Here is a 25026-nt window from a genome sequence, read left to right as displayed (position 1 = left end):
TTAGCAACTCTGGAATAACTTTATCAGCTCCACGTTGCTCTGTCTGGAGTTTTAAAAATTCCCCCCTTACTTACAAAAAAGTGTGGTTTGGTTTGTTTTTCTGGTTATAAACTGGCATAACAGCACAGAAGCAGATAAATTTCTTCCTGTTTCATGTGAAACTAAGTAGGACCAGGGTTTTTTTTTTATTGCTTATACTGTTATTTTATTTGAATAGCAGGTATGCATCAGTGCTAATATAAATGCCTATACTGCCATTTTCTGCCTACAGCTGAACTGCTTTGATACCCAGGTGGTTCAGTTTGGTATCCTGGAAAAAGTAAGCAGACAGTAACAATAAGATGAATTATGGTGCTGCCTCTCCTCATATTTTCACAATGACTGTCCCTGAGCTCAAAGATCTTGAGCCATAAGAATGTTAGACAGTTGTCAATGTGGGTCAATCTGTATAGGATTATTCCTAAACTGAGTAACCAGTTCACTGCATTTGCTTGAGTTTAAGTAACTAATAGCTTGTTTCTTGAAAAAGGTAGGCCATCTCATGACTTTAACTCTTGATAGCTTAAATTATACCTAAATTCTTAATATTGCAAAGCTTTTGAAGTTTGTGACTTCAGATATAATTATGGGTTTGTAATATGCAGAACACAACATGACTGCTCATTTAGAGAATCTTGAATTTGGGGGATTCAAGGGCAACTTTCTTTTGAAGTGAAGCACAACGTGGAATTAGTTAACCAAAGCATCCGTAGGTGTTTCTAATTCCAGAAGAGAAGCTGTTAGTCAAACGTTTACATTGTGTTTCATTTCCTTTACAGTACTTTCTTGAATCCCTGCCTTACTCTTAAAATGTGGAAGTACCTTTAACCTGTTTCTTAGAACGGCAAGATAATAAAACTTATTCAGAGTTGATTGATTTGCAGGAAGAGCTTTTGCTGTAACTTTTTCAATGCAGAGCCCTGCGCTTACTGGGAGGTGGTGGGTTCTGAGTGCTGACAGTGCAGACCCTTTTTCTCCTGTGTACCTGACTCTCCTGCCATGGGACCCTCGGACTGCAGTGTCTCCTTAGGGACCTCCTGTACTGGAAGCACAAAAATTAAATCCAAATACTCAAGCAATGCTTTTAGTCTTTGAAAAAAGGAGGAGAGAGCAGATGTGGGCAACCATCCCACGGTGCCCACTGGCCAGCCTGGGTAGGGCAGGAGCAGGGCTTGCATCAGCTGGGAATCCTAACAGCCTACACCATGCATTCCATACTTTGTAAAGTATTTTGCTTACTGGGTTTCAACTTTCTGGGTTTCAACTTTCTAAGTAAAATAGGAATGTGATTATTTTTAATCAGTGGCCTTCAAAACCCATTATGGGTGCCTAAAGATTTTCCTGGAAAGGTCTGGGCTGTTACAGAGCCCAGTATTCATAGGCAATTATTAGTTGTTTCATGGACTCTCAAAGGAAGTAGTCCTCAATCAGTAAAGGTCAGGATTAAAGGATACTTCCAGCTGAACTAAATTGTCTTTCTTTGAAGAAAGTGTCTTTGCAAAAATGAGCTTTTTCTGAGAGGAGGACGAGCTTGGTAGACAGTTATGGTGAGCAGTGCAGTATGAGAGGTTCTAGGATAATAAAATAAACATGGACTAAGAGAGGCTGTGGTTGTATCACAGCCTGGTCATGATGGGAGGGTAGCACAGGGCAGGAGAGGCTCTGCTGGGGTTGTTCATTGCCTTGCTGTGCCCAGGCAGGACAGGGTAGCAGCTCCCAGATGCATCTTTTGGTGGCTCCTGGAACACAATGGGTTACGTGATACCAAATGTCTTTGTTTCCTGGCCTAAGCCTAAAAAACAGATTAAATGCTCTTCTAAAACATGTATTTCAGGAAAACATTTTCTGTAATTACTACAGAAAAAGCTGTGATAGGAAAGGGAAGGGAGTTGGTCTGTACAAGCATGACCTAGTTGGGAAAGGAGTCAGCTGAGCATAACTCAATTAACTGAAGTTTTCGGAGAGTCCTTGGGTTACAGTTAAGTGGATTTGTGAATCCCTACTACCACATAACTAAATTTAATTGGTGTCAGGATGTGAGCCAATTTCAGTTTTTTAGGGGGGGATTGTAAGTTCTTATTCTGTATTCCAGTGCTCATGCACCTGTGTGTAGTGGAGGTAGGAGGACAAGGATTTGAAGACTGACACTTCTGGGCTTTTCTGTTTTTCCAGAAGGTGTAGAAAATCAGTCTTTGTTGAGGTTGGTATGTGCAAGAGGCAAAGGAAAACAAAGTGATGTGCCTTCAGGTTTCAGTTCTCCAGTATTGTATGCTTTGCTCTATGCACAGTAGCTTCAGTCTAAATTTAAATTGCTCTTTCTTCCTCCTAGAGTAGTCTGACACCTGCTACTATCTCTTGTGCCCACCTGATAAATAAACTTTAATTTCAATGTATTGGTTAGAGGGCTGTAGTGCCTTATTACTTTAATTCTTATTTACTTGTGTCAACTAACTGGATTTTTGCTATTTTAAGAGAATAAACCCCAGACAGTGCAGAGATACATATTTTATGCCATACACTTGGCATGTTGCAGTGCTAGAAATGAAGCAGAACGATAATCATAGTTGTATAGTCGGGTTATAGGATTGAGGTTATTTTATGCACAATATATGTTGTGTTCCAGGGCTGATTCATACACAAAACCAAACAGTTACAGCACACACAGAGTAAGACTTTTTTTAACTAAACACTGAGTTTGCTGTTTCTATAAATGTCATTCCACCCTTGTCCTCAATTGCATCAACTTGCATCATCTGTGTCTGTTGTATAGGAACAATTACCAGGCTTCTCAATGGTTACAGGGATTTTTTTCATTATGAAAACTCTTAGAAGTTGCTGAATTATATATAGATCTAGTGGAGCTAAAAAAATATATTATGCCACATGAACTTGGTAAGTAAAAATTTTTTTCTCAATACCTCTTGCTGTTTGTGCTTTAATGTTTTTTTAAAGTCCAGATCATATAACTGGTTAGTTACTTTGCTGACATAATTTTAAAGTGCTGGCCCTGTCTTTATAATTCTGCAGCATTTCCTAGTCCAACACAGGCTTTTTAGTGATGCCGTTTTTATTTTGAAACAACGTGGTTTTTTTGTAACTTCAGCAAATATAACTATATAAATATGTCTCTTTAGCTAATTGGGTCTTCTCTTCCATTCTTAAGGCAAGTAACTGGTTGCTTTGGAAATAATAGGTCTGATACAGGAACAGAAGCAGTATTTGTAAATTGAACTTGGAAGTGAGCTTTATGTGTTTCCATAAAGAAATACTGTGTATGTAATCTGATTCTTGAGTGATGATTATTTCAGGATATGTACCTGGCTTTATTAGCTAGATCTGGCTTATTTGCTATTCACTGGACCTTTCATCTGAACACCTTAAACTGTGTCTTGTAGTGACCTGTGATATGTCTGTGAAGGCACTGAGCACTTCAGGTATGCAATATAAGCTTTGATATCAGAGGCTTTTTAATACAAAAAAGGGGTGAGTTATTTTGCCTAAATCTAACTGCTCAGCAGAACACACTGGCCATAGGATTTGGCCATTCATTTGTGTCAACTCCAGAAGATTTTGATAGCATATGGATTATCTTCTTTAAAAGAGAGCTAAATAATAGAAAATCTACTGCTTCATCTGATAAGCTGCTAATGATAATTGAAGGGCATGTCTGTTTTACTGTTACTTGGCACTTAAAATTCTCTAGTGTAAATTTTCAGGTATCACATTTTACATGCTGATCTTGATCACACAGTCTCTACAATTTTTCTTAAAAATCAATTGTTTTTACATATTTTAACTAAAAACAGTTTTTCTTGCAGATTTTTGTAGGGGTGAATTAGTTTTGTTTAGTCTGCTAAGCCTGAGACAATTCTTGTTTAAATTAATTTCACTCCTGTTGAACACTTTCTAGATTTTTGAACTTCTATGTCAGAGTAGGCAAAATACCCCAGTAGTGATCCTTCCTGCTGTGACTTCCTTGAAATTACCATGGCCTTTGGACATACAATGATGAGCTTAGCAGCAAGATAATGCTGCAAATTTTTTTTTCTATTGTATATCTAAATCTGTTTCAGAGTCTTCCCAAATCCCATTTTCCTATTCCCAAGGATGACTTGCCTATTGTTCACCAGATTTTCAGCTGAAAAAAAAAAAAAAAAAAAAAGAAGTTGCAGGTGCCTAATTTTGTAGGTGACTCATATCACTACCTAAGAGTCTTGTCTTCTCTGTTATTTACCATTCCTTTAATCTTTCATGCATCCTTTATTAGATACTTTTTGCCATCCATCAGGTAAATGACCATTTTAACTCAGGCCAGAGTAATTAATGTATTGTTCACATGCCATATGGGGTCCTCCAGGGTAATTCATCTCTCCTCTGGCTCTTCTTCAGCAGTGGGCTGACTTCTCTTACTTACCTTGTGTAGATCCCTTCAAATACCCTGTAAGCCCTGGGATCTGTGGTGTACAAGCCTGGGCTAGGCAAATATGTACATGCAAAAGCTAGTTTTACACACTTTATGATTTGCATATGCAGATAATTGCACGTTTAATCGGAGCTTTTGTTTCATGCATCCACTCTCGTATGCATCTCTCAAGTCTTTCTTGCAATGTTTGCCAAATGCTCTACTATTAGGGGACCAAGACAAAACAGACTTCTGAAAGGTACTTTATGCATGATAAGTGAAACATTAATAGAAATTAACTCTCTCCCTGTGGCAGTTTTGGTGGATGACATAGGACTTTTAAGCTAAAATTGTAAAGATGTCACGTGCTTTTGTTCCCCTAAAGCATCAAAATAAAGGTAAAGAACTGCTGGCAGCCCTGCCTCCACCTGCTTTTCTTTGCTGCTCTTAAAATAGACTTTGAAGTTAATGTATTTTAGCTTTCATGAAAAAGAGAGTTTTCTGTAACCTCTTCAGTGATTAAATAATTTTGAAACTTGAAGTGTTTTGAAGCAGAGAGGGGAACGAAATGATCTGGTAGTACTTAAATCTGTTTGAATGCTGGGTGACATCCTCGTGATGAGGGAGGAGGAGGAGAAGGGTGCTCTATAAAACACCATAAAATGGTGCATCTTAACTCTGCAGGAACTGAGTGTGCCAGGGCTCTTCATGGAGAGCACTGCCAGCTGCTGCTTTGTCTACAGAGACTTGTTGAGTTTTCATTCTTTGCACAAGTTTAGACTGACCGTGGTACAAAACAATGAATACTCTGTACGTTTCTTCGGAACATTTCCTATGTGTTAATGGTAACTAAAAATGGACCTCTGAAGTAAGCCTTGCTCTCAGCAGGAGGGACTTGCAATAAAAATCTTAAAGAACATTGTGTCCCACTTTTTCCATAATAGAAGTAAATATTTCTTTTTCTTCTCCTTCTTCAATTTTTAATTTATTTTATTATATATTGTGGCTTCTTATTCCATCTGTCAGATGATAATAACAGTGCTAAATCATACTGTCATCAGACTTCTCCCACAAGAACTCAGGAAACCTTTTGTCTTCTGGAAAAGCTGTTGGAAAAAAAAAGTTCTTTGTTTGTAATGACAACGTTATGAGATGAGGAAAGTTGTTTTGTGGTGCTGGAGTGGGGAGAGGTGGGTTTTATGGGGAGTACAGCAATTTTTACACAAAGATCCATTTCCCATAGCCCACTCTCATTTCAAGTGTAATTGAAACTAACTGCAGGGTCAGCCATCAGTCGTTATACAGCAAATGTCATTAATTTTTGTCTTTTTGAAATGACAGATACTTTGGATGAATACTTTGAGTATGAAGCTGAGGAGTTCCTGGTCTCCTTGGCCTTGCTGATCACTGAGGGCCGGACACCAGAGTACTCCATCAAGGGCAGGACAGAGGGCTTTCACTGCCCACCAGCACAGTCAAGTCAGCCACCAACAACTAAGCATGAATGCAGCGACAAACTGGCTCAGGTATGGTGGTGGTGCCCATTTCACAAATCCTTGCTAAAGTCAGCCAAGAACCCCACAGTGGATTCACAGTTAAGCATGAGTAACAATGGCTTTCTGTCAGTCCTTCATTTAAATGAGTATGTAATTCAGTATCCTACTAATAATAGATCTGTCCTTAAAATGAGAGATCATTAAGTCTTTTTATCCTTGAACATGAAGTTCTGCATGACTACATGAACGCAGTGCCTATTTGAATCTTTATTATGCAAATGACAAGCACTATACTTAGTATTCTTGGTCTGGGGTTTCTTTTGAGAAAATGTAGGCTGACTTGCCTAACTTTTTGCTTTTCCAGGTGTTCTTGAAAAGTTAGTGATCCTAAAAACACAAGCACATCAAATCTAGCCAGTCTGTTTGGGAGTAAGGTTGGAGCATCCCATCTCTCGAGTAAAGTTCTTAAGTACCATGGGAATTTAATTATATTTGTGCAGAAGTTAGCCTGCTCCAAGACACAGAATTTATAAAGATACAGCTTGAGTCTGTCCGCCCAAGAGGGTGCCTTGTGGAGAGATAACTAAAGGTAGCAAAGTGCAGTGGTTAGGGAAATGCATTTTTACAAGCTTTTAAAATTTCCTGAAGAAAGTTGATCAAATGGCAACTGTAAAGGATGTGCTAATTATTTTTTCATTTAATAGCTCTGGAATCTTATTTCTCATTTGGTGACACCAAATAGAATTTGACCCTTACCCTTCTCTAGTACTTTGGGACATGCTTTTAAATTAGATTTAAATCTGGCTAGTAATTTTCTGGCTTGTATATGTTGATGTTTTTCTTTCCCTCAGTGTCGTCAGGCCAGGCGAACCAGATCTGAGGTTATGCTTCTCTGGAAGAACAATATTCCAATCATGGTAGAAGTGATGCTACTTCCAGACTGTTGCTATAGTGATGAAGGACCCACCACAGAGGGGAATGATTTAAATGATCCTGCAATCAAACAAGACGCATTGCTGTTAGAAAGGTGGATTTTGGAGCCAGTTCCTCGACAGTAAGTTGGATATGAGGATTAGTTGATAATTGGAAGAATCTTGTCATGTTAAAATCCTTAAAGAAATCAGTTAGTGTTTTTGAACTGACTCTTTGTTGTGAGGACTGATCAAAGGAAAAACACTGTTTGCTAGTGAAATTGAAGCATTTCAATTTTAGTTGTCTTTTACTCAAAATTTTATTTCAAAATTTCTGCAGTGCACATTGTGCAGTGCAGAGTATGAAGTGATCCTGGCTGCAAATGGTCCTTTTAAAACATATAACATTTGTTATGTCAAATTGTCAAATTATGTCAATTTTAATGTGTATAAAAACAATTCAACATGTTTGAGGACTTTTTGCTTTGTTTGATTAAACTATATTTTATTTTCTGAAGGAAGATCTGACAGTGTTCTAGTTCTAATAGGTCTCTGAATATCCTTCCCAACACTCATGTGTTTGTCTTTAAATGCTTTAGGAGTGGAGATCGATTTATTGAAGAGAAGACCCTTTTATTGGCTGTTCGCTCCTTTGTCTTCTTCTCTCAGCTGAGTGCGTGGCTGAGTGTTTCACATGGTGCTGTTCCCCGAAACATCCTCTACAGGTATGCCTGGAATGGAAAAATCTCGTCTGCTGTATGCAGATTGCTGCAGCTTGTCTTAAAAACATTCTTCTCTCCTGGTTTTCTGCTTGCTTTCAGAAGGTGCCATATTGTTGGCCCGGTACTTTGGCAGTTCTATAGGATTTGTGTGCTATGCAAAGTACAGCAGTTGCTGATGTTTCTAGTGCTTTTTCTTAGACATTTGTTATGAAGTAGATAACAAAAACCTTTCATTTAGCTGTTTTTGTAAATGCCCTTCGGTATCGTTTCAGGGTGAGCGCTGCAGATGTGGACTTGCAATGGACGTTCTCCCAGACACCCACTGAGCATGTCTTTCCTGTTCCTAATGTTTCTCACAACGTGGCCTTGAGGGTCAGCGTCCAGTCCTTGCCCAGGCAATCCAACTACCCAGTTCTGACCTGTAGTATTCACACCAACCTGAGCTTTTATGAGAAGCGAATGCAGGAGCGTAAGTTCCATCAGCGCAGCGAGCCCAGTGCTGCTCAGCAGTGCAGTACTTCCAGTCCACAGCGTTTTCGTGGGAAACAGACATGGACAATGACACCTGAAGGTCTACTTAATGGAAAAAAGATGCCTGAATTTACTGCATCTTTTAGAAATTTAAAACTTTATTCATCTACCGGACTTGGATCTGACTTTGGGCCATCGCAGTCTAAAGTTCAATGCTATAATGGCACAGCAGACAGTAAGACACAATCTCATGAAACACCAGTCAGAACTTTTAAATCCTACTCTCTAGTTGATTCCTGTGTTTCAAATAGTCATTGCTCTCATCAGCCCACAGGAGAAGCCAATCCTTTGATAGGCTCTTTACTTCAAGAGCGACAAGAAGTCATTGCAAGGATTGCTCAGCACTTGATTCACTGTGATCCAGCTACTTCACCAGTTGTTGCTGGGCGTCCATTCACCACACATGAAAACATCTCTGCTGCACCAAAAGCTTTTCGGAGTACTTTTGACGAGGAAAGCTTGCCAAGGAAAAGCAAGGAAAGCTCCCCTGTTCCTCCTGCCAACTTAGACAATGCAGTGCAGGAAGATGGTGGTGAAGGCAAAGCTAGAGCAGTGCCAGAGGTCTCACTGCTCGATGCCCGCGTTCCAGGGAACCACTGTGGCCGTCAGTTGGCAGGAGAGAGTAACCCCCTGATTGATTCCCTGCTCCAGGAGCGGCAGGAGGTGATAGCAAGGATTGCCCAACACTTGATTCATTGTGATCCAGCTACTTCCCATGTTGCTGGACGTCCATTCAAAGCACATGAGGCTAGTCCAGTCACGTCAAAGGTTTTCCGAAGTACATATGAAGATGAAAATTTGCTGAAGAAAGGCAAGGAACCGTCTTCTGTTTCTTTTGCTAAATCAAATTTTTCTTTATTAGAAGACAGCAGTAAATCGGGGACAAAGACACCTGATACTCCTATCAGTTCTTCAAGGTTTGATGGAGAATTGAAGACTTCTCTGAAAGTCCAAGCAAGAAGAAAATTGATTTTAGCAAAGCCCAGTGAAGCTGTCCAAAATGCATTTCATCAGACTTCAAATAAAACTTCTCATGCATTTAGTAGTATTCACACATCATCATCATCATATATCAAAGAAAATAAATCTGAAGTTCCAGATAAATTGGAAATACATTCTGGTTATGCACAGAAAGACCAGATAACCAACAGAATTAAACAGGGTTCAAATTGCAGCAGCATTGATGAACAGATTTGCACAAATAAACTTAAAGACAGAACAGTTGTTAGTGAGAACAATGGCACAGACAGTTTTAATAATTTACAGATAGAAAAATGCAGAATACTTGAAGGTACAAAAAAAGCAACTGTGATACCGTTATCTGACTCTTTGCACAAAAATGAGCTCAAGTGTTTAGATAGAGACTCCAAAAAACCAAATATTTATGAGCAAAATACTCAGCTTGTTAGTATTGAAAATTATTTAAATAAAGACCATGACAGTTTCAAAAACAAAACCAAACAAGATAAAACAAAAACTGCACATGATGAGAATGAAGACCCGACAGGTGTTGACTTTCAAAGCACTTCTCAGAAGAAACCTGCAGAAGACAATGTAGTTAAGTGTGAACGGCAGAAGAACCCAGATGTACAGGTAAATAGATATGGGAACAGACAGTAATTCCTATAGCTGCCCTGTATCAGATAGCTTGTACCCTCTGTCTGCTAAGGGCCAGCATGAAGAGGAGCTGTCAGCCTGACCTTGTAGGTATTACCATTGTAATCTTGACCTGAAGTCACTCAGGAAGGATTTCTTCACAGAAAGGGTTAAGCATGAGAATGGACTGCCCAGGTGGTGGAGTCACCATCCCTGGAGGTGTTCAAGAAATAACAGTGCCATGGTCTAGCTGACAAGGTGACCTGTCAAATGATTCTGTGTGGTGGGCTAACTTGGCCAGTGGTGCCTCCCCTAAACTTAATCAGTTTAACATGGAGAAGAACACTGTCCTATTCCCCTCATGGTGACAGAGTTATGAACAGCTGTTCCCATGGGCAGTGAGGCATCCTGGTTGGTTGAAATACACCCATCTGAGTATGGAATGTGATCTTTTGGGAGCAGTCTGTGTAACTGTAGATTGAGTCAAGCGGAACTTACACTGAATGTTTCATCCCATGCTAGTGTGATGTAGATCCACCAGGGTCGGGAGTCTTTTTTCCTCCCTTAGAGCAAGTGGGTGTTACCATGATAGGTCACTGGAATATCCCATTGATAACCTTACCAAAGTAAATTTGTTTTGCTGGCAGAAAGCACCATCTCTAAAACACACAAACACATGGCGGAAACACAATTTTCGATCCCTAGATGGAACTTCAACCAAGGCTTTTCATCCCAGAACTGGACTGCCTCTGCTTTCAAGTCCTGTAAGTTATTCTTGAAATTCTTTTTGCTGAGAAAGGGACTATTTGTTCTTCTGATGTCTGTGCATGGTATAAAATTTGACAAAATACCTAGGTGAAGTACGTGTGTTTACTTTGTGTCACAGTAAATACTTCTGTGAGTGGAAATTGATGCTTAAATGAGAGTTAACATGTAAATTAGGCTGAACAACAATTTGGAAAAGAAAATATTAAATATGCAGTTGTTGAGATCATATCAAGGTTAACAAAACCTTGGCATTAGAAAAATTGATGGAAACAATGCTTTGGTGCTATTTTAGAGCACAAAAGGAAGCATTTTGAAGATCAGTTTTAAGTGTAAGTTAACATTTTGTCGTTTAGGAGGTTTTGTGTCAGTTTGTAATACCTGATTGCCCATTATTCCAGAGCCTTTGTTTCTGTGAACAGTTTGTGCTGTACATTCTTCAGTAACCAGAGGTGTCATGGAATGACTTAGTGAAACAAAGCTGCTGTGATAAGGCATACACTGGGGAAGTGTTACAGTTCTTGGTAGGTTTTGGGAGTTTTAAAAAAACAGGCAGTTCCTATTAAAACTACTGAAGTAGTGATCTCCTGTAATCAACACATGATATGGTTTATTCTTCATTGCCTGTAAAGGCCATCATATTTTCAGGGAGATTGGATGGAAATTGTTACAGCCTGTTTATTAGTAATATTCTGTCCTGTTCCAAAGAGACATCAGCTTCCTGAATGTCTTTATTGAAATATTTCCTGTTAATCAGAATTTATAGTCTCATCATTAATAATCCTAGATTTTTCTTCACTAAGTTTAAAAAGTATAGGAATTGCATTCTCTGCTTTGTTTTTATAATTTTGTAATGTCATGAAAGTTCTTGGCAAAATGCGCTTACTTGGCAAAATTGTCTGTGGTAGCAGTTCAGTTTTCAAATTAGCATCTTCTTTCCTTGTTGAGGTTCCTCAAAGGAAAACACAGTCTGGGTGCTTTGATCTGGATTCATCGTTGTTGAAATGTCTGTCTGCAAGAAGGTATGTTTTATTTACCAGAAACATTGAGATTTTTGAGGGAGGCGTAATGTGTATACATACATATATATATATATATATATATATATGCAAAATCAAAGCATGTTAGCAAAGACAAAAAATGCTTTCAAAAGAACCCTTATTTTGGTACAAGGCTCAGCAGCCGAGTTGCCCTGGGAGTTCCCAGGTTAGCACAGCTATGCAACATAACCATGGAGCGAGAGGTGCTGGCAGAATGAATTCTGTCCCATGCAGGGATAGATATGCTGTCAGATACACTGGAGTTTTCAGACAGAAAAGCTGGTAATTGTTAATTCTCCTTCAAACCAATGTTATTCTTGTGTTGTGTTTTGTTCTTAGTGTTGAACATTTTGTCTTAACTTGTTCAGAGAACCAGACTTTTTAAAAGGGCCAACCATGACCTTTTATACATTGAAACGTGTAACATGAACAGCTTTTAGTATGGTAGTTTGATGTTGGAAATATGAGATATATTTCAGAGTATGAGATAAAAGTGCCCACAAACAAGAGAAAATAATCTGATATTTTGATTCCTGCTAATTGAGCTAAAGAGCAAATTTTTATTGTCTTTATCGCTTGTAATGTAAAGCTGGTGAAAATACTTTTTTCAGTTAACTAAAAAAGGTTCTGCTAAAGTATTAATAAGCAATGTTCAACTGTTACTTCTTTAGAACAACATTTTGTGGTACAGTAAGTAAATTATTCTTTCTAGAGCTGGTTATACCCAGAAGACAAAAGCAAATGTGTTCATCCTTTATATTTATTCTGTCCTTTTTTAATAGCCCACAACAATGTATAAACAGAGACAATGATCCAGACAGCCATGGGAAACCATTTCTAAGTTCTAGTGCTCCACCAGTAACAAGTCTGAGCCTTCTGGGAAACTTTGAGGTATTGCATATTCTCTAGAATTCTTGTGGTATTTTTAATACTCTTCTGTACTGCTTTTAAAAGTACATTACCGTGAACAATTCCAGCATTATTAGAATGTAAAAGTTCCTAACTGAATTGAATAAAATTTGTTTTCATTTCCAGCTGTAAAGGCACTTATTTCATGCCCCAGACATCTTCTGTCTCAGAGGATCAAATACAACGAGTTGCTTAAGCTTTTGTTTCCCACTACGGTCAAGTTAGAAGATGTTCTGTTGCCATAAATGAGATTTAATAACCTGTAATTGTTTGTGTTTATAATGTACTTACCTAGAAAAAAGGATTTACACTTTCACTCTTAAAGTCTACTTAGTATGTCACAAAAGCTGGATTAAATCAGCGTGTTAAACAGAATGTGTTTGAAGTGTAGGCTCCAGCTCTTCACTTCATGAAACATATCCAATAACAGCAATGAGTAGCCAGTGCATTAATGGGTTGTATTGTACTGGCTTGTGAAATATGGAGTTGAATTTGTTGGGGAAGGTTACAGAATCTAGGTTAATTTTTTTTTTTTTTCAGATAGTATATGTTAAACATCAAGTATAGATCCTGCAGGAATAAAGTTATCTGTGGGCTTTTGCAGTTGTTTCCTGATTAGTTATGCTCTGTTTTATTTGAGATGTTCCCAACCTAAGCTGTATGTGCTTTGTTTTTCAGGAGTCTGTCCTGAATTTCCGCTTGGACCCCCTTGGTGTCGTGGAGGGTTTCACAGCAGAGGTGGGAGCAAGTGGAGTCTTTTGTCCCACGCACATGACTCTGCCAGTTGAAGTGTCATTCTACAGCGTTTCAGATGACAATGCACCCTCTCCTTACATGGTAAATGTGTGGTTGGATTTATTTTAAATAAATTTTGGTATGTGGAGGTGAAGAGCAAGAGCTTAGTGAGTAGAGGGTTCAGAAAGTTTAGTTTTGCAGGGATCTGGCTTATTTTCAACTGCCTGTGACAGAGTTCTCTTGTCCCTCTGCCTTTTCCTTCTACTTCTCTGCCCCACCATTCAGATGTTCTCTCATCTTGAGATACTGAATGTATTTGTCTCCCCCCACACTGCAGTGATCAACTCCAAACATCTCTTTTTATCCATCTAACTTAAAATAGCAGTGAGGCAATAGCTGGACTTAACAGGATACATTTTGTTGTCCCAACAAGCAGCTGCTCTGGGCTACTAACCACTCTGCAGAGTGCCTTAGGTGCAGGCCAAGGAGCAATTGCTGATGGAGACCTGAGACTTGGAAGTTATTCAGCCCTTTCTTTGAAAACAGATGTTGTCAGGGCTGGTGTGACACTAGGCACTCACAGGCTGCATGGTTTGCTGGTGTTTGCAGCGACACAATGTTCGTGTTCTCGGTCCCCGGGTGCCAATTCTGTCCACCTTTCTACAGTGACAGCATGGGTTTTGCATGTCTAAAAGTGCTCCTCTGAAAAAAGCAAATGGTGTCGTGCATGCTGGCATTGAATCCGAGGCTGGATTTGTTCTGAAGGCCTGTTAAGGAACCTCAGTTTTACATAGGTGATAGATCTAGTTTTTAGAGGTTTTTGTTTGTGTATGTCTATCTAATATATGGTAAAGGGTTTATTTAAACATGTAAGTCAAACAATGAACATCTGAGTACACCAATATTTAGATTTTAAATTCATAGCAGTTACCATATTTCTGACCTTCTGTTTTGGAAAGTATTCAGGAAATACTAATCACAAAAAATGCTTAGTAATGGCTTTGAGTTTAAACTTGTATATGTCTTAGCTGCTGCAAAAAGTATTTATTCTTTTGCTTTCATCTTTCTAGATTATTTCATGTGATTTTCTAGGAGATAAAGGGATTCTCACGTTCCTCAAATGGTTAAAGTAGCATTGCTTATTTTTCTATCTGGGTTTTGTTGTTTCAGGCTTTTCCAAATGCCATTTCCAAATATGCTACCATGGCTGAGTCTCCCAGGATTAATACAGCATTTGTGTAGTGCCTCCATCATCAGAAACATTGTTTCTGTTTGTATAGCTAGTTTCTCTGCTTTTTTTTTTTGGTTGTTTGTTTGGTTTGGGATTTTGAGGTCCATGCAGTGGGGTGCAGCAGTGGTGCCCTACAGGGTGACCAGGCGCGTGGCCTCGGCAGCGTCACTGCGCCCTGTGGGCACTCGGGGCTGCTCTGCAGATCACAGCTGGTACAAAAGCAGATGTCATCTTCCCTAAAGTTTGGATTAGAATGGAAGATTAAGTGCATCTGTTGCCTTTGAAAAGCAAAAAATGAGTTCTGTGAGATTTGGAGTAGTATTGGTGCAATTGTAGATGATACAGAAATGGAAAGGAGGAGACAAATGTTTCATTTTATCCTCCCAGCTGCTTTGAAAAAGAAAGCTCTGTTTTGTCCTAGCTCCCTGACATGGAGAAGATGTGGAAACTTGAATCTTGTTTCAAGAGGAGAATGTACCTCTTATTGCACAGCTTTTAATTGTCTGCCGAAGTATCTGTAAGGCCCCTACTGTGGATTTTTTAACTGCATCTTAAATGCATTGCCTTCTCTATTTTTAGTTTTTATAAATTACTGATTATGTTTCAAATAAATGCAATTACATGACTAGAACACTTTGATTTGTTTATCTCTGTGACCTAAATATGTGTTTTGTTTTTGTAGGGTGTAATTACTTTGGAGTCCCTTGGTAAAAGGGGTTATCGGGTACCGCCTTCAGGAACAATACAAGTGGTACGTACTCAGCACATAAGGGTGCCTTGAAACCACTAATATCAAGAAAGTCATGCTGAGATGAGATTATTGGAGATGGGCATGAAGCTAGCAGTGGAAATGTGCATTTCTGTAGGTGCTGTAGTAATTCAAAGTAGAAATCTTTGTGTGGGACAAAAAAGATTCCCAATCTTTGAATGCTTCTGTGCTCTGAGGAGCCTTAAAATCAGTTCCAGGAGATTTGGAATACTTGGGGACACTGTGGCTTTGAAAAAGTGATTGGGAAATAATTGGGCCACAGTCCAAATCCTGAAATTCTTCTAAAGTGATTAAGATTGAATAATTGTATAAACCTTTTGTAATATTTTAACACCACCTTCACTTTTGTAATAGAACCACAAAGTAAATCACAGTCATTGCTTAGAACCAATGAACTGACTCTTTCTTTTAAGAACCCAGTCCAAGATAACACATTCATAATTTCAGGTTTAAAAGTGGAGCCCACCACTGTGCTTCCTGCAAGGGTATTGTGTCTGGAAAACAGCGTAGACAAAAAGCTGACTGGAAAAATAAACAAAAACAAGCATGCTGATTAGCAAAGTAAGAGTAGTCATATACTACTATTTGATTCAGATTAGATTGTGTTTAGCATTATATTTTAAAATGGGAATTGCTGGTAGCTGAAGTGTTGAAAACCAGAAAGGCTTCACAATGTCTTTACATAAATGCTTCTGTATGGTAACAAAGTGCATAGATTTTGACAGATCGAGTTTGGGTTAGATTTGTTTGGGTTTGGGTTTTTTTTTTTAATTTGTCGTCTCTAATGAGTATTGTATCAAACTGTTTCTCTTTTCAGACCTTATTTAACCCTAACAAAACTGTGGTGAAGATGTTTGTGGTGATCTATGACTTGAGAGAAATGCCAGCTAATCATCAAACATTCCTACGGCAAAGAACTTTTTCTGTTCCTGTGAGACGAGAAGTCAAGCGGACTGTCAATAAAGAAAACAGTCACCAGACTGAAGAAAGGCTACTACGCTACCTCATACATCTGAGGTAAGCTCCTTGAAGTTAAAAAACCAAAATAAAACAAAAAACCCACCCAATAAACCCAAGCCAAAACCACAAAAAAGTGTCTGCCAAAATTTAACTCATAATTTCTTTCCCAGCCAGCCTTTCTCTATATAGAAATAAGAAAGAATGAAAAGAAAATACATTTAAAAAATGAATGCTAACTTGGTCTTTAAGTTAGACAGTAAAGGAAGAAGAGGTAATAAATAATTTGGGTTTTCTTTGGGAGAAACAAAGTTAAAATATAACATAAAGCTCTCTCTTGGCATTAAAGTATTTTGTATAGCATTTTAAAGCTTAGATCTTTTCTTAGTGAGAGAGAAATTGTTCTGGCTGAATTGATACACCTTTTTCGAGGTTACAGGAAATAGTGAAAGTGGATGTTATATGGGAAAAAGCCAAAACTAAGGATCACTGAAGAGAAAGTGCCCTGGTGTGCTTCACACGTGCCTCTTCACCAGAATAGCTTGTAACATGAAAAATGATCTGATCTACTCCTAAAAATACAGTGTTTAGTGGCAAAAATTTAAATACCAGCTTCATGATGCAATACTGGTGATTATGCCTTTCACTTTATAAAATATTCACTCAATCTTCCTTAAATGATTTACAAAGCACTGCCTGAAACCAGACACTGTGCTGCTGCTCTTGGGCTGTTCTGGAGACTGCAGCTGGAAACAAAGGGGAATGATGGATGTACTCTGTCCTCCTGCAGTTTGCAGAGTTTTTGCTTGTGTTTTTGTAGTAAGAAATGCCTGTACACACAAACCCAGTGCTTTCACTGCAGCACTTGGAAACCCACCAGCAGCTGACATTCTGAAGTGAGCAAGCAGAACAAAATCAAATCTATTGTTGTACAACTGTTTCTGGTACATATTATTTTTCCTATTTAGTGGCTTCTATCCAACAGACGTTTGAAACACAACCTTGTCTAGAACAGTGATTCTAAGCCAGACTTTCCCATTAAATGAAAGCTGACAGTCATAAAAAAGTGTATTGGTTTACTGGAGTATGAAAATAGTGTCATGAGAAGGGTGTTGCACAGTGTTTTCATTCTGAAATTTAGCCTGGATTGAAATTCAGCCTTTCAGGCTACACTAGCTTGCAAGGTCTAACCTAATCACCTTCTAAATATTTTCTTTTGGGGCAAATCTGAAAAAGTGTGTAGCTCCAACAGAAGCCTCTGTTCAGGTGTTGTGTTGATCTGACTGTGCAGAGGAACAGGGGACAGGCCTTGGCTGCAGGTGGGGAAAAGTCTGTGGCCAGCTGGGTCTGGCACACTTGCATGAAGAGTAGTGGTCTTGTAAATTTCTTGTTGACACACTCAAGAATTACTTCTATTTGAAGGAAAACTTGTTTTCTGCTCTCTGATCTGTTACAGCCAGAAGTCTTTTTTAAGAACTTGTTATTTCCGATACCTGCTGAGAGATAGAAATGTTGCAATTCTGATGCTTCTCATTTTGAAATACCTGTACAATTTAGCTCAGCTTTCAGCCCTCTGGTAGGGATCACTTCATGGGTTTATGATGTGTAATTGGAAATGCATCCATTTCTGAAGGGGAACCCAAAATCATAATTATGATGCTTAACTGCTTACTTTGGAAAGTGAGTAACTACAGAGTATGCCACAAGTTTTTTCTTCAGTGATAAAAACCTAAGCTTTGGGTCCTTTCTTGTAAGAATGGCAGAACTCCTTGAAATATTAAAGTAGCTTATGTTGATCTGTCTTGTGGTTTATTGTACTGAACACTTATGATTTTACAAAAGACTCAGTTGTCCGTTTAGTAGCCTTCTTTACTAAAGATTGATTTTAATTAGGAGAGCTTAAAAAATCTTAGTAGTGTATTAATCCATGTAAGTTGGTTTTAAAGCTTCATTTTTAAAAGCAGCAAAGTTTCCTCAAGCCTCCTTTACTGAAAAGTTATGCAAACCTAAAAAGTTTTAACTATTCAGATGTAATTTTGTTTGTTACTCAAGTTGACTTAGAACAGCCTTTCAGTTTTAGTTGCAGTAGTCATTGAGCACAAGGATCTTAAGCTTACGTATTGAAATTTTGTTTAAAAAAAACAAATGAAGTCACCACCAGTGAGCTGCATTGTGGTCGCATCTGCTTGCGAGGCCTTAATCACAGTTGTCAGCACTCACATTATGAAAGCTTCTTTTCAAGTGGTAATTCAGCAAAAACGCTTGCATAGGTCTGGAGCTTAACATTGGCGGCCAGATTTTCTACAACAGTCTTTAAAGTGTCAGATTTATTGTGTGTGCAGCTTCTGTGTGCAGTTCTGTATGTTTGAGGTTCTGTTCAATGTGCTGTCAGACTGTACTTGTACCCCCAGCTCCAAGATTGAGATACCAAATGTAGCCTGCACACACAGCAGAGCTTTATTCGTTATTCAAAACCCCCAAGAGCTGCACCTGCAGTTTGTTTTTTGAAGATGCTTTCGGGATAATTTTTTTGTTGTTGTTGCATGTGAAGCAATGACTTTTTGTCTTGTAATTAACTCTCCTTGAGGATAAGAGCAGTGAGCTCAGCTCTGCTTGTGCCTCGTTTCTGCCTGGCGTTGTGGGGATGACGACCATCTGTGGGTTTCTAGGTCACGTTCTGGCACCCTTGTAAAAAGTAATTAAACAGCTAACCTGACCACAGCTCAGCATTTTTCGAGTTTTTAAAGCTTGGTCAACAGCCTTAGTTACTGACACAATGCCAGGAATTGCATGGAGCATAGCTGCTGTTGCTTAACAGCTAAACAGGAGTTATTACTGAGGGCTCAGTGGGAGGGTCAGCTTGAAAATGGTTGTGAAAAATAGTGATTCCTCAAGGTGTTGAGAAATCTTTTTTAAAATGCTGTCCTAATGTAACATACACCTTTACTGGGGGAAGCTGAAGATACCTGCTATCACTGATTTACTAGCTGCTTTTGATCTTTCTGGTCTCTCAGCATTTTTTCTTATCTAGAAATTTTTATCCTTGTCCTAATGCTTTAGTTACAAATTTTATAGGTTGTGTTGTATAGTCTTTTTCCCTTAAAAAACACATCTTGCTATGTTTTCATTTCTTCATAGGTTTTCATGATTATCCTGCTTTTCCGGATTATTCTATTTCCGTGAATTACTCTGTTCTTTGTGAATTTTGTCAGCCTATAAAATACATAGAGGGACTTTGTGCTTGTATTTGTCATTTCTTCAATAAAGTTGCTCTGCCGGACTTTCTAGCATCTAATATTTGTGTGTTTAAGCATTCCTGTATTTGTCTGTTGTCACTGTTCCTAGGACACTGTCTGTCAGAGACCTTAGTTGTGTTGAGTTTTTTAAATTTCTTTACACAAAACTATTGGAGCTGCCACAGCTCCAGAGTCAGTCCCATGCTGGCCACTCCATCACCACCCTGCAAGGGTGTCTGGAATGCTTGTCTCCATTATTCCAATGTACTTGCATGTAGAAACAGCAACATTTTAAATTTCCAATCACTTGGGTAGACCTGTCTAAAAGAAAAAAACAGGTAATGGATGCAGAGATGAGAAGAATCTCTTGAACTTTGCTGCTGTCTCACACTTATCCTTCTTCAATCTTTGTGAAATGTCATGCTCAGAAAAAACACATTGCAGGGAACCACTATTTACTGAGCAAAGGGAGTCTTGCAGGATTATCACTCACAGAAAAGAGCAAGTTTAAAAATAGACCATACTAATAATTCTTTTGAAAAGTCCATGTGTAAAATTGGAGTTGAGATCTATTTTATGATGGTGCTTTGATAACTAGATCTGTAGGAAGTAATTTCAATCATACTTCTGCTGCAATAGATCTTTCACTAAAGTTTTTCCTTTGGAAATGTATTATGAACTAGATTCTGATTTAACTGTTTGTGGTGTTTGCTTTGTTCCTTGTCTCTTTCACTCCTCCTTGTGCTCTCCCCCACAGTCTTCTCTTAAGATAGTGTCTTCTCCCTTTTGCCTATCAGGTAAAGGGCTTTCACACTGACAGCACCGAGCAAATAACTAGTGATGGATGAGATCTCTGTGGGAGCCAGTAGAAGCATTCTGCTGGACCCTGCTGCATTTAATGTCCTTGACAGCTGTATCTAGGAGAACAGAGTTTTCCTTTGTCTGGCTGTGGGGATGACTACAGGCTATTCTGCATCACTCCTCTGAACAGAACAGTGCCACAGAATCCATTTCTGCAACCTGCCTTCCTCACACAATGAAGCCTCGATGGATCTTCTGTACTTGTCTTTCTCCTACCACTCAGAATTTCAGTCAAATTATGTGAATAGTTTTATTTTAGAGATACTGCTTTTGCTTCAGTGGGGTCAATATGTAAACGCCTATTAAAAATCTGTGCAAATTGTCATACTTGATAACACAGCATGCATTGCTCACTCAGCATTTGCCATGGTATCATCTTGTTGTGACAACAGTAATGGCTTTTCTGTTTCTATTGCAGCAGCAACAGCATTTATCTCTCACCGTGGCACAGTGGTAGTGACATTAAGTTCAGTTGCTGTAAGAAATGCTCCTTAGGCTCTTCTGCCTTTCCTGGTGGAGAGAAGGAAATTAGAGAGTTCTGCCACGTGAAAACTATAGAATACAATTCTCTGAAATGCAGATCTGTGGATATTTCCAGGAGTGCTCACTGAAGAGCATTTTTTGCTGTTCCTGATTGCCAAGGACTTTAATCTTTGATGTACATAATGGCAGTGTGAACTTCAAATACTTCATGCCACTTTCAAAGCTGTGCACTGCATTGGTGATAAGGAACAGAACCTTTAAATGTCAAAAGAAACAAACAGAACAAAAACGTTAGGATATTCTTTCTCTTTTCATTTTAACTGACTAATTTTGTTTCTTCAAATGTGTTTTGGTCTTAATGTTTTAAGAGTGCATTTTACTTAATAATTTTTAAAGATTATTTTTGTTTTAGATAATACAGATATTTGTATCTTTTCAGGTTCCAGAGTTCTAAATCTGGAAAGATCTACCTCCACAGAGATGTAAGGCTCCTATTCTCTCGGAAATCCATGGAAGTTGATAGCGGCGCTGCATATGAACTCAAATCTTACACTGAATCTCCAACAAATCCTCAGTTTTCACCAAGATGCTAGCAAACAGTGGCAAACTAAAGTATTCATTTTACTGTTGAGTACTCCTTGCAAGCAAAGATTGGTAGAGACAACAGTATAAAGTTAAGTCTGTAAAGGAATAAAAATAGCGCTCAAGAGAAGAAGGTTCTATGTGATCCTGGACCAGTTTTTAAAAGGTTTCTGGAATGAGCTTTGTGTATTCCAAGTAGACTGGAAACATACTTAAATCTAATCTTTTTGTACTGTTTAAAACCACTTCATTGGATGTGTTGCAATAGCAAATTCCCAAGTTAGTTTAGTGTTTACACTTTTTATTTTATTTTTCAGTTATTTAATATTTAATGTTTCATTTAATACTCATGTGATGTTTGTCTTTAGTGTTCTAATGTAGCATAAATCCTATGTAAAATCATACTATGTATTTTTGGCATTAATATTGAAATCTGAAATATATACAGATGTCTTTAATCTGTGTGCTGTTTTAAGTGATATTCATTTAAGTTATTGAAAATGGGGACAACACATGAATTTCCATAACATTTCATACTATGCAAGCATTTAGCTGTTTTTTCTCTTTAATGGTACCATTTTCCATTTTTTCTCACGTCCAGATTTAATAACACTTGCAACCACAGTGCAGATTGTTTATTTACTTACTCATGCATTCAGATCATTAATTCAATTCACATTTTGCTCCCTCAATTTCTTTTCTTTCCTTAAGGGCCATTTTAATTTTGCTTTCTGTCATTAGTTTTCCTCACATAAAATTTGCACCCTCCCCCATTTTATTTCCTAAATTGTGTTAAAGGATGTACTGTGCAAACAAATTAGTATTTATATCTCAAATATATGCAAAAGCTATGAAACTTGTACTTTTTGTTTTATTTTTAGATGAGAGGATCTTCATGTAATCCTAAATATTTTTCATAAGTCAATTCCATGTAGGCCACTAGGTGGCCATAGGAAGTTTTACTAGCAATGCTACACTGGGCATATGACTATTTTCAGATACGTGTGTGTATTCCTAAAACAAAACAGTCAGATGAACAGTTTATGCTAAGTGTTAAACTGTGTAACTGAGCGAAATAAAGTTAGAAGCGTTTGATTATATTTGAGCTATATATTTAATCATGCAAATGAAGCTTTATGACATTTGATGAAGTTCTGAGTTTCTCAACTGTCTTACCTTGATTTGTGTTTTTCTTTACTTTGCTGTAGGTTTTTAGAGTGTCAGTAATATGCAAGGTGCCCTTTAACATGCTTATCTGATGAAGACTGGAGAAAGGATGGATGTGCATCTTGTATATTCAGTACTGCCCATAGATGAGAGAAGTCAGTGTATCATGAAATCTCCAGGAAGTCTGCCAGGGAACGTAAGGGAGACTGGACTTTCCAGATGATACTTATCAACTATCTTGTACATGCAAATGACTGCTGCTCCAAAAGGGCAAAGCTCAGATATTACTGAGTCTTTTCTCCACTTCAGCAGCGTTTTCCACTCTGTTACACCAGGTTTTCAAAGGTTACCTGGCATTCATTTTAGAGAGAATTGGGGAAAACTCTACAGGAAGAGATTGTTTGCAGTTTCTAGTCATTTGTGTGCCCTTTAAAACTGAGAAAGGGTTTCTTTTGGTAGCAGAAGAATCAAATACAACTGCAGTCGTACTGTGTACAGAACTATGGTCTGGACTAGGATATCAAGAGGGTGTCCTAGTTTCTGTCTAGCTGCTATTGAGTCATAAGCAAACAGCATGTATCCTCAAACTACTTATTTGTGTCATGGTGCACAGCTTGCATGCATGCTCGATGAAAAAAAAGTATGAGGAAAGGACACATTTTTAATGAAAATTCAGCATTCCCCTGTAGTAGATTAACCTTTTATTTTGCACTGGCATTATGCAATGTTTGTATCTTGATAACTTTATTTAAATGGACTTCTTCAAGTCATCTCCCTTCGTTGATTTGCTTTGAATAGCAAAGAAGTGTGAATTTTGAATATGTGGTTACTACAAGTCATGTTTAGGAAATAAATTTGTGTTCACTTTAATAGTCAAACTACACTTAGTCCCTATATGAATTTGGAATGAAAGTGACCTTGGATTATCTGTGCACAACTTTGATTTTTCTGAGTCATTCTCCATTTACAGCTTGATCTGAGTAAACACTTTCCATTAGGGATGCACCTGGAGAAATGCTGGATGCTCATAAACTATGAAATAAATTCCACATGACCTTCTAAACTTAGTTTAAGACTTGACTAATTTTTGAGAGGTCATTGGCTTCTTCTCTCTACTCCTCAATAGGCTCAACCATATACAATTATTTTTAATAAAAGCTTGGTGGTTTATAAGGGCCTCCAGTGATGGCTGCTACAACTAAACTCTTCCAGTAATAAATATTTATCATGAGAAACTATAACATTTAGTTACAGTTATATAAGGATTTTAACATCCAACTAAATGTTGCTGAAATTGAGTTAAATACTACTTAGCCTTTTCAGTATAAGCAAGCCATTTAGTACTTATATCTCCCTTCTCAGTCTTCTTTTTTATGAGTAAGACAACCCCAGACTATCCAGTCAGCCTTTATTTTCTGCATCTCTTGTCATTCTGGCTCTTTGCTTTCCTCTAAAGTGTATGAGGCTGGACACAGCATTCTAGTCAGGGCCTATCTGTGCCCATCATACTGGAAGAATTGGTTAATAAATCATATGGATTAAAGTCTTCTTCATGCATCCTGTTTTAATACACTCTTTTTCAGTATCAGGAGATGTCAACTTCCATTCATCTTGTTACATAAGAGACATCCTACCTGCTTGTTCCCAAAATGGTAATTCTCCTTACTGAACTTTATTCTCTCACTACCCAAGATTTATATGCTGAACACAGCATTGCTGTTTGAAGAATTGATAGCTGTTTCCAACAAACTTGCATCCACCACATTAAAGTTTCATCTAATTAAGTTTCCCTAATTTGCATGGGAAAGTGTCAGAAGCTTTATTAATGCCAGAAGGCATCTGGAACTTCAGCCACCTTCACCCACTTCTCCACATGGTCTATTTCCTTTTTCTTAAAGGAAAGATGATTGTGTGAAACCCTTGTTCTTAACTGTGAATTCCTGCCTAGCTACTCAGTTTCTTTTGAGTGCTTATTTTAGATGATTTTTCAAGTCATTATTGACAGCCTAATTATATAGCTTGTATTCTGTCCTCCCTATACTCCTATTCAAATGCAGGAAAAGTGACTCCTGGAAACCCATTCATTTTTTACAGGTTTCTATATGAATCACCAGTAATTAACTGGAGATTGCTTCTGTCACTCTCTAATCTCTTAAAGATATTTTTTCATTCAAGTTGAAAATATTTACCAAAACTAATTAGAGTAACCTGTAAACCAGTCTTTCCTTATTCTAGCTACAGACTGTACTTCGTTTGTTACACCATTTACCTTGATCATGCCAGATTGAACAAAAATAAACATTAAACACTTTAGCCTTTAAAAGTTTTGTTCAGTAATATTTTGGAACCCTGCTGTCTTCATGATCTGCTTTAGATACACATCCTTAAAAACTGACCTAGTTTCTGTAGGCTAGAGAGTAGCCTACAGACTGTAGGCTGCTTTCTTGTATTTGATGCCATTGAAGAACCTGATTTTTTTTCTGAGGTTCTGAATTTATTTCCCATCTTTTCTCTGCATTTTGTTCCCTTAAAGAAATAATTGCATTAAGGAACTGCTGAATCCTCCAAACTGTTTTGCCTCACATTAATTTCCT

The 25026-nt window shown here is 38.0% G+C and overlaps 1 protein-coding gene and 1 long non-coding RNA gene across 4 annotated transcripts in view; both read left to right on the top strand.

Annotated features, from left to right (window-relative positions):
* ATOSA (atos homolog A) overlaps window positions 1–22365 on the top strand; it is a 46462-nt gene extending 24097 nt beyond the window's left edge. For all 3 annotated transcript variants that reach the window (XM_066328455.1, XM_066328457.1, XM_066328456.1), the window contains exons 2-12: window positions 5783–5967; window positions 6789–6991; window positions 7448–7573; window positions 7843–9694; window positions 10345–10461; window positions 11411–11484; window positions 12285–12393; window positions 13090–13248; window positions 15060–15128; window positions 15964–16163; window positions 21123–22365. In XM_066328455.1, coding sequence (XP_066184552.1) covers window positions 5783–5967; window positions 6789–6991; window positions 7448–7573; window positions 7843–9694; window positions 10345–10461; window positions 11411–11484; window positions 12285–12393; window positions 13090–13248; window positions 15060–15128; window positions 15964–16163; window positions 21123–21276 — 3248 coding nt within the window. In that variant the 3' untranslated portion in view covers window positions 21277–22365. The remainder of the gene's footprint in view (window positions 1–5782; window positions 5968–6788; window positions 6992–7447; window positions 7574–7842; window positions 9695–10344; window positions 10462–11410; window positions 11485–12284; window positions 12394–13089; window positions 13249–15059; window positions 15129–15963; window positions 16164–21122) is intronic.
* On the top strand, window positions 130–5297 carry LOC136367083 (uncharacterized). Its single transcript, XR_010744636.1, has 2 exons — window positions 130–2239; window positions 3374–5297. It is a non-coding gene; the product is annotated as an uncharacterized lncRNA (long non-coding RNA).
* Window positions 22366–25026: the final 2661 nt, after the last annotated feature.

The sequence above is a fragment of the Sylvia atricapilla genome, chromosome 13, assembly GCF_009819655.1.
Source record: "Sylvia atricapilla isolate bSylAtr1 chromosome 13, bSylAtr1.pri, whole genome shotgun sequence".
NCBI lineage: Eukaryota > Metazoa > Chordata > Aves > Passeriformes > Sylviidae > Sylvia > Sylvia atricapilla.
Note: the sequence above shows the minus strand (reverse complement) of the source record. Positions and strands in the feature narration are given on the sequence as shown.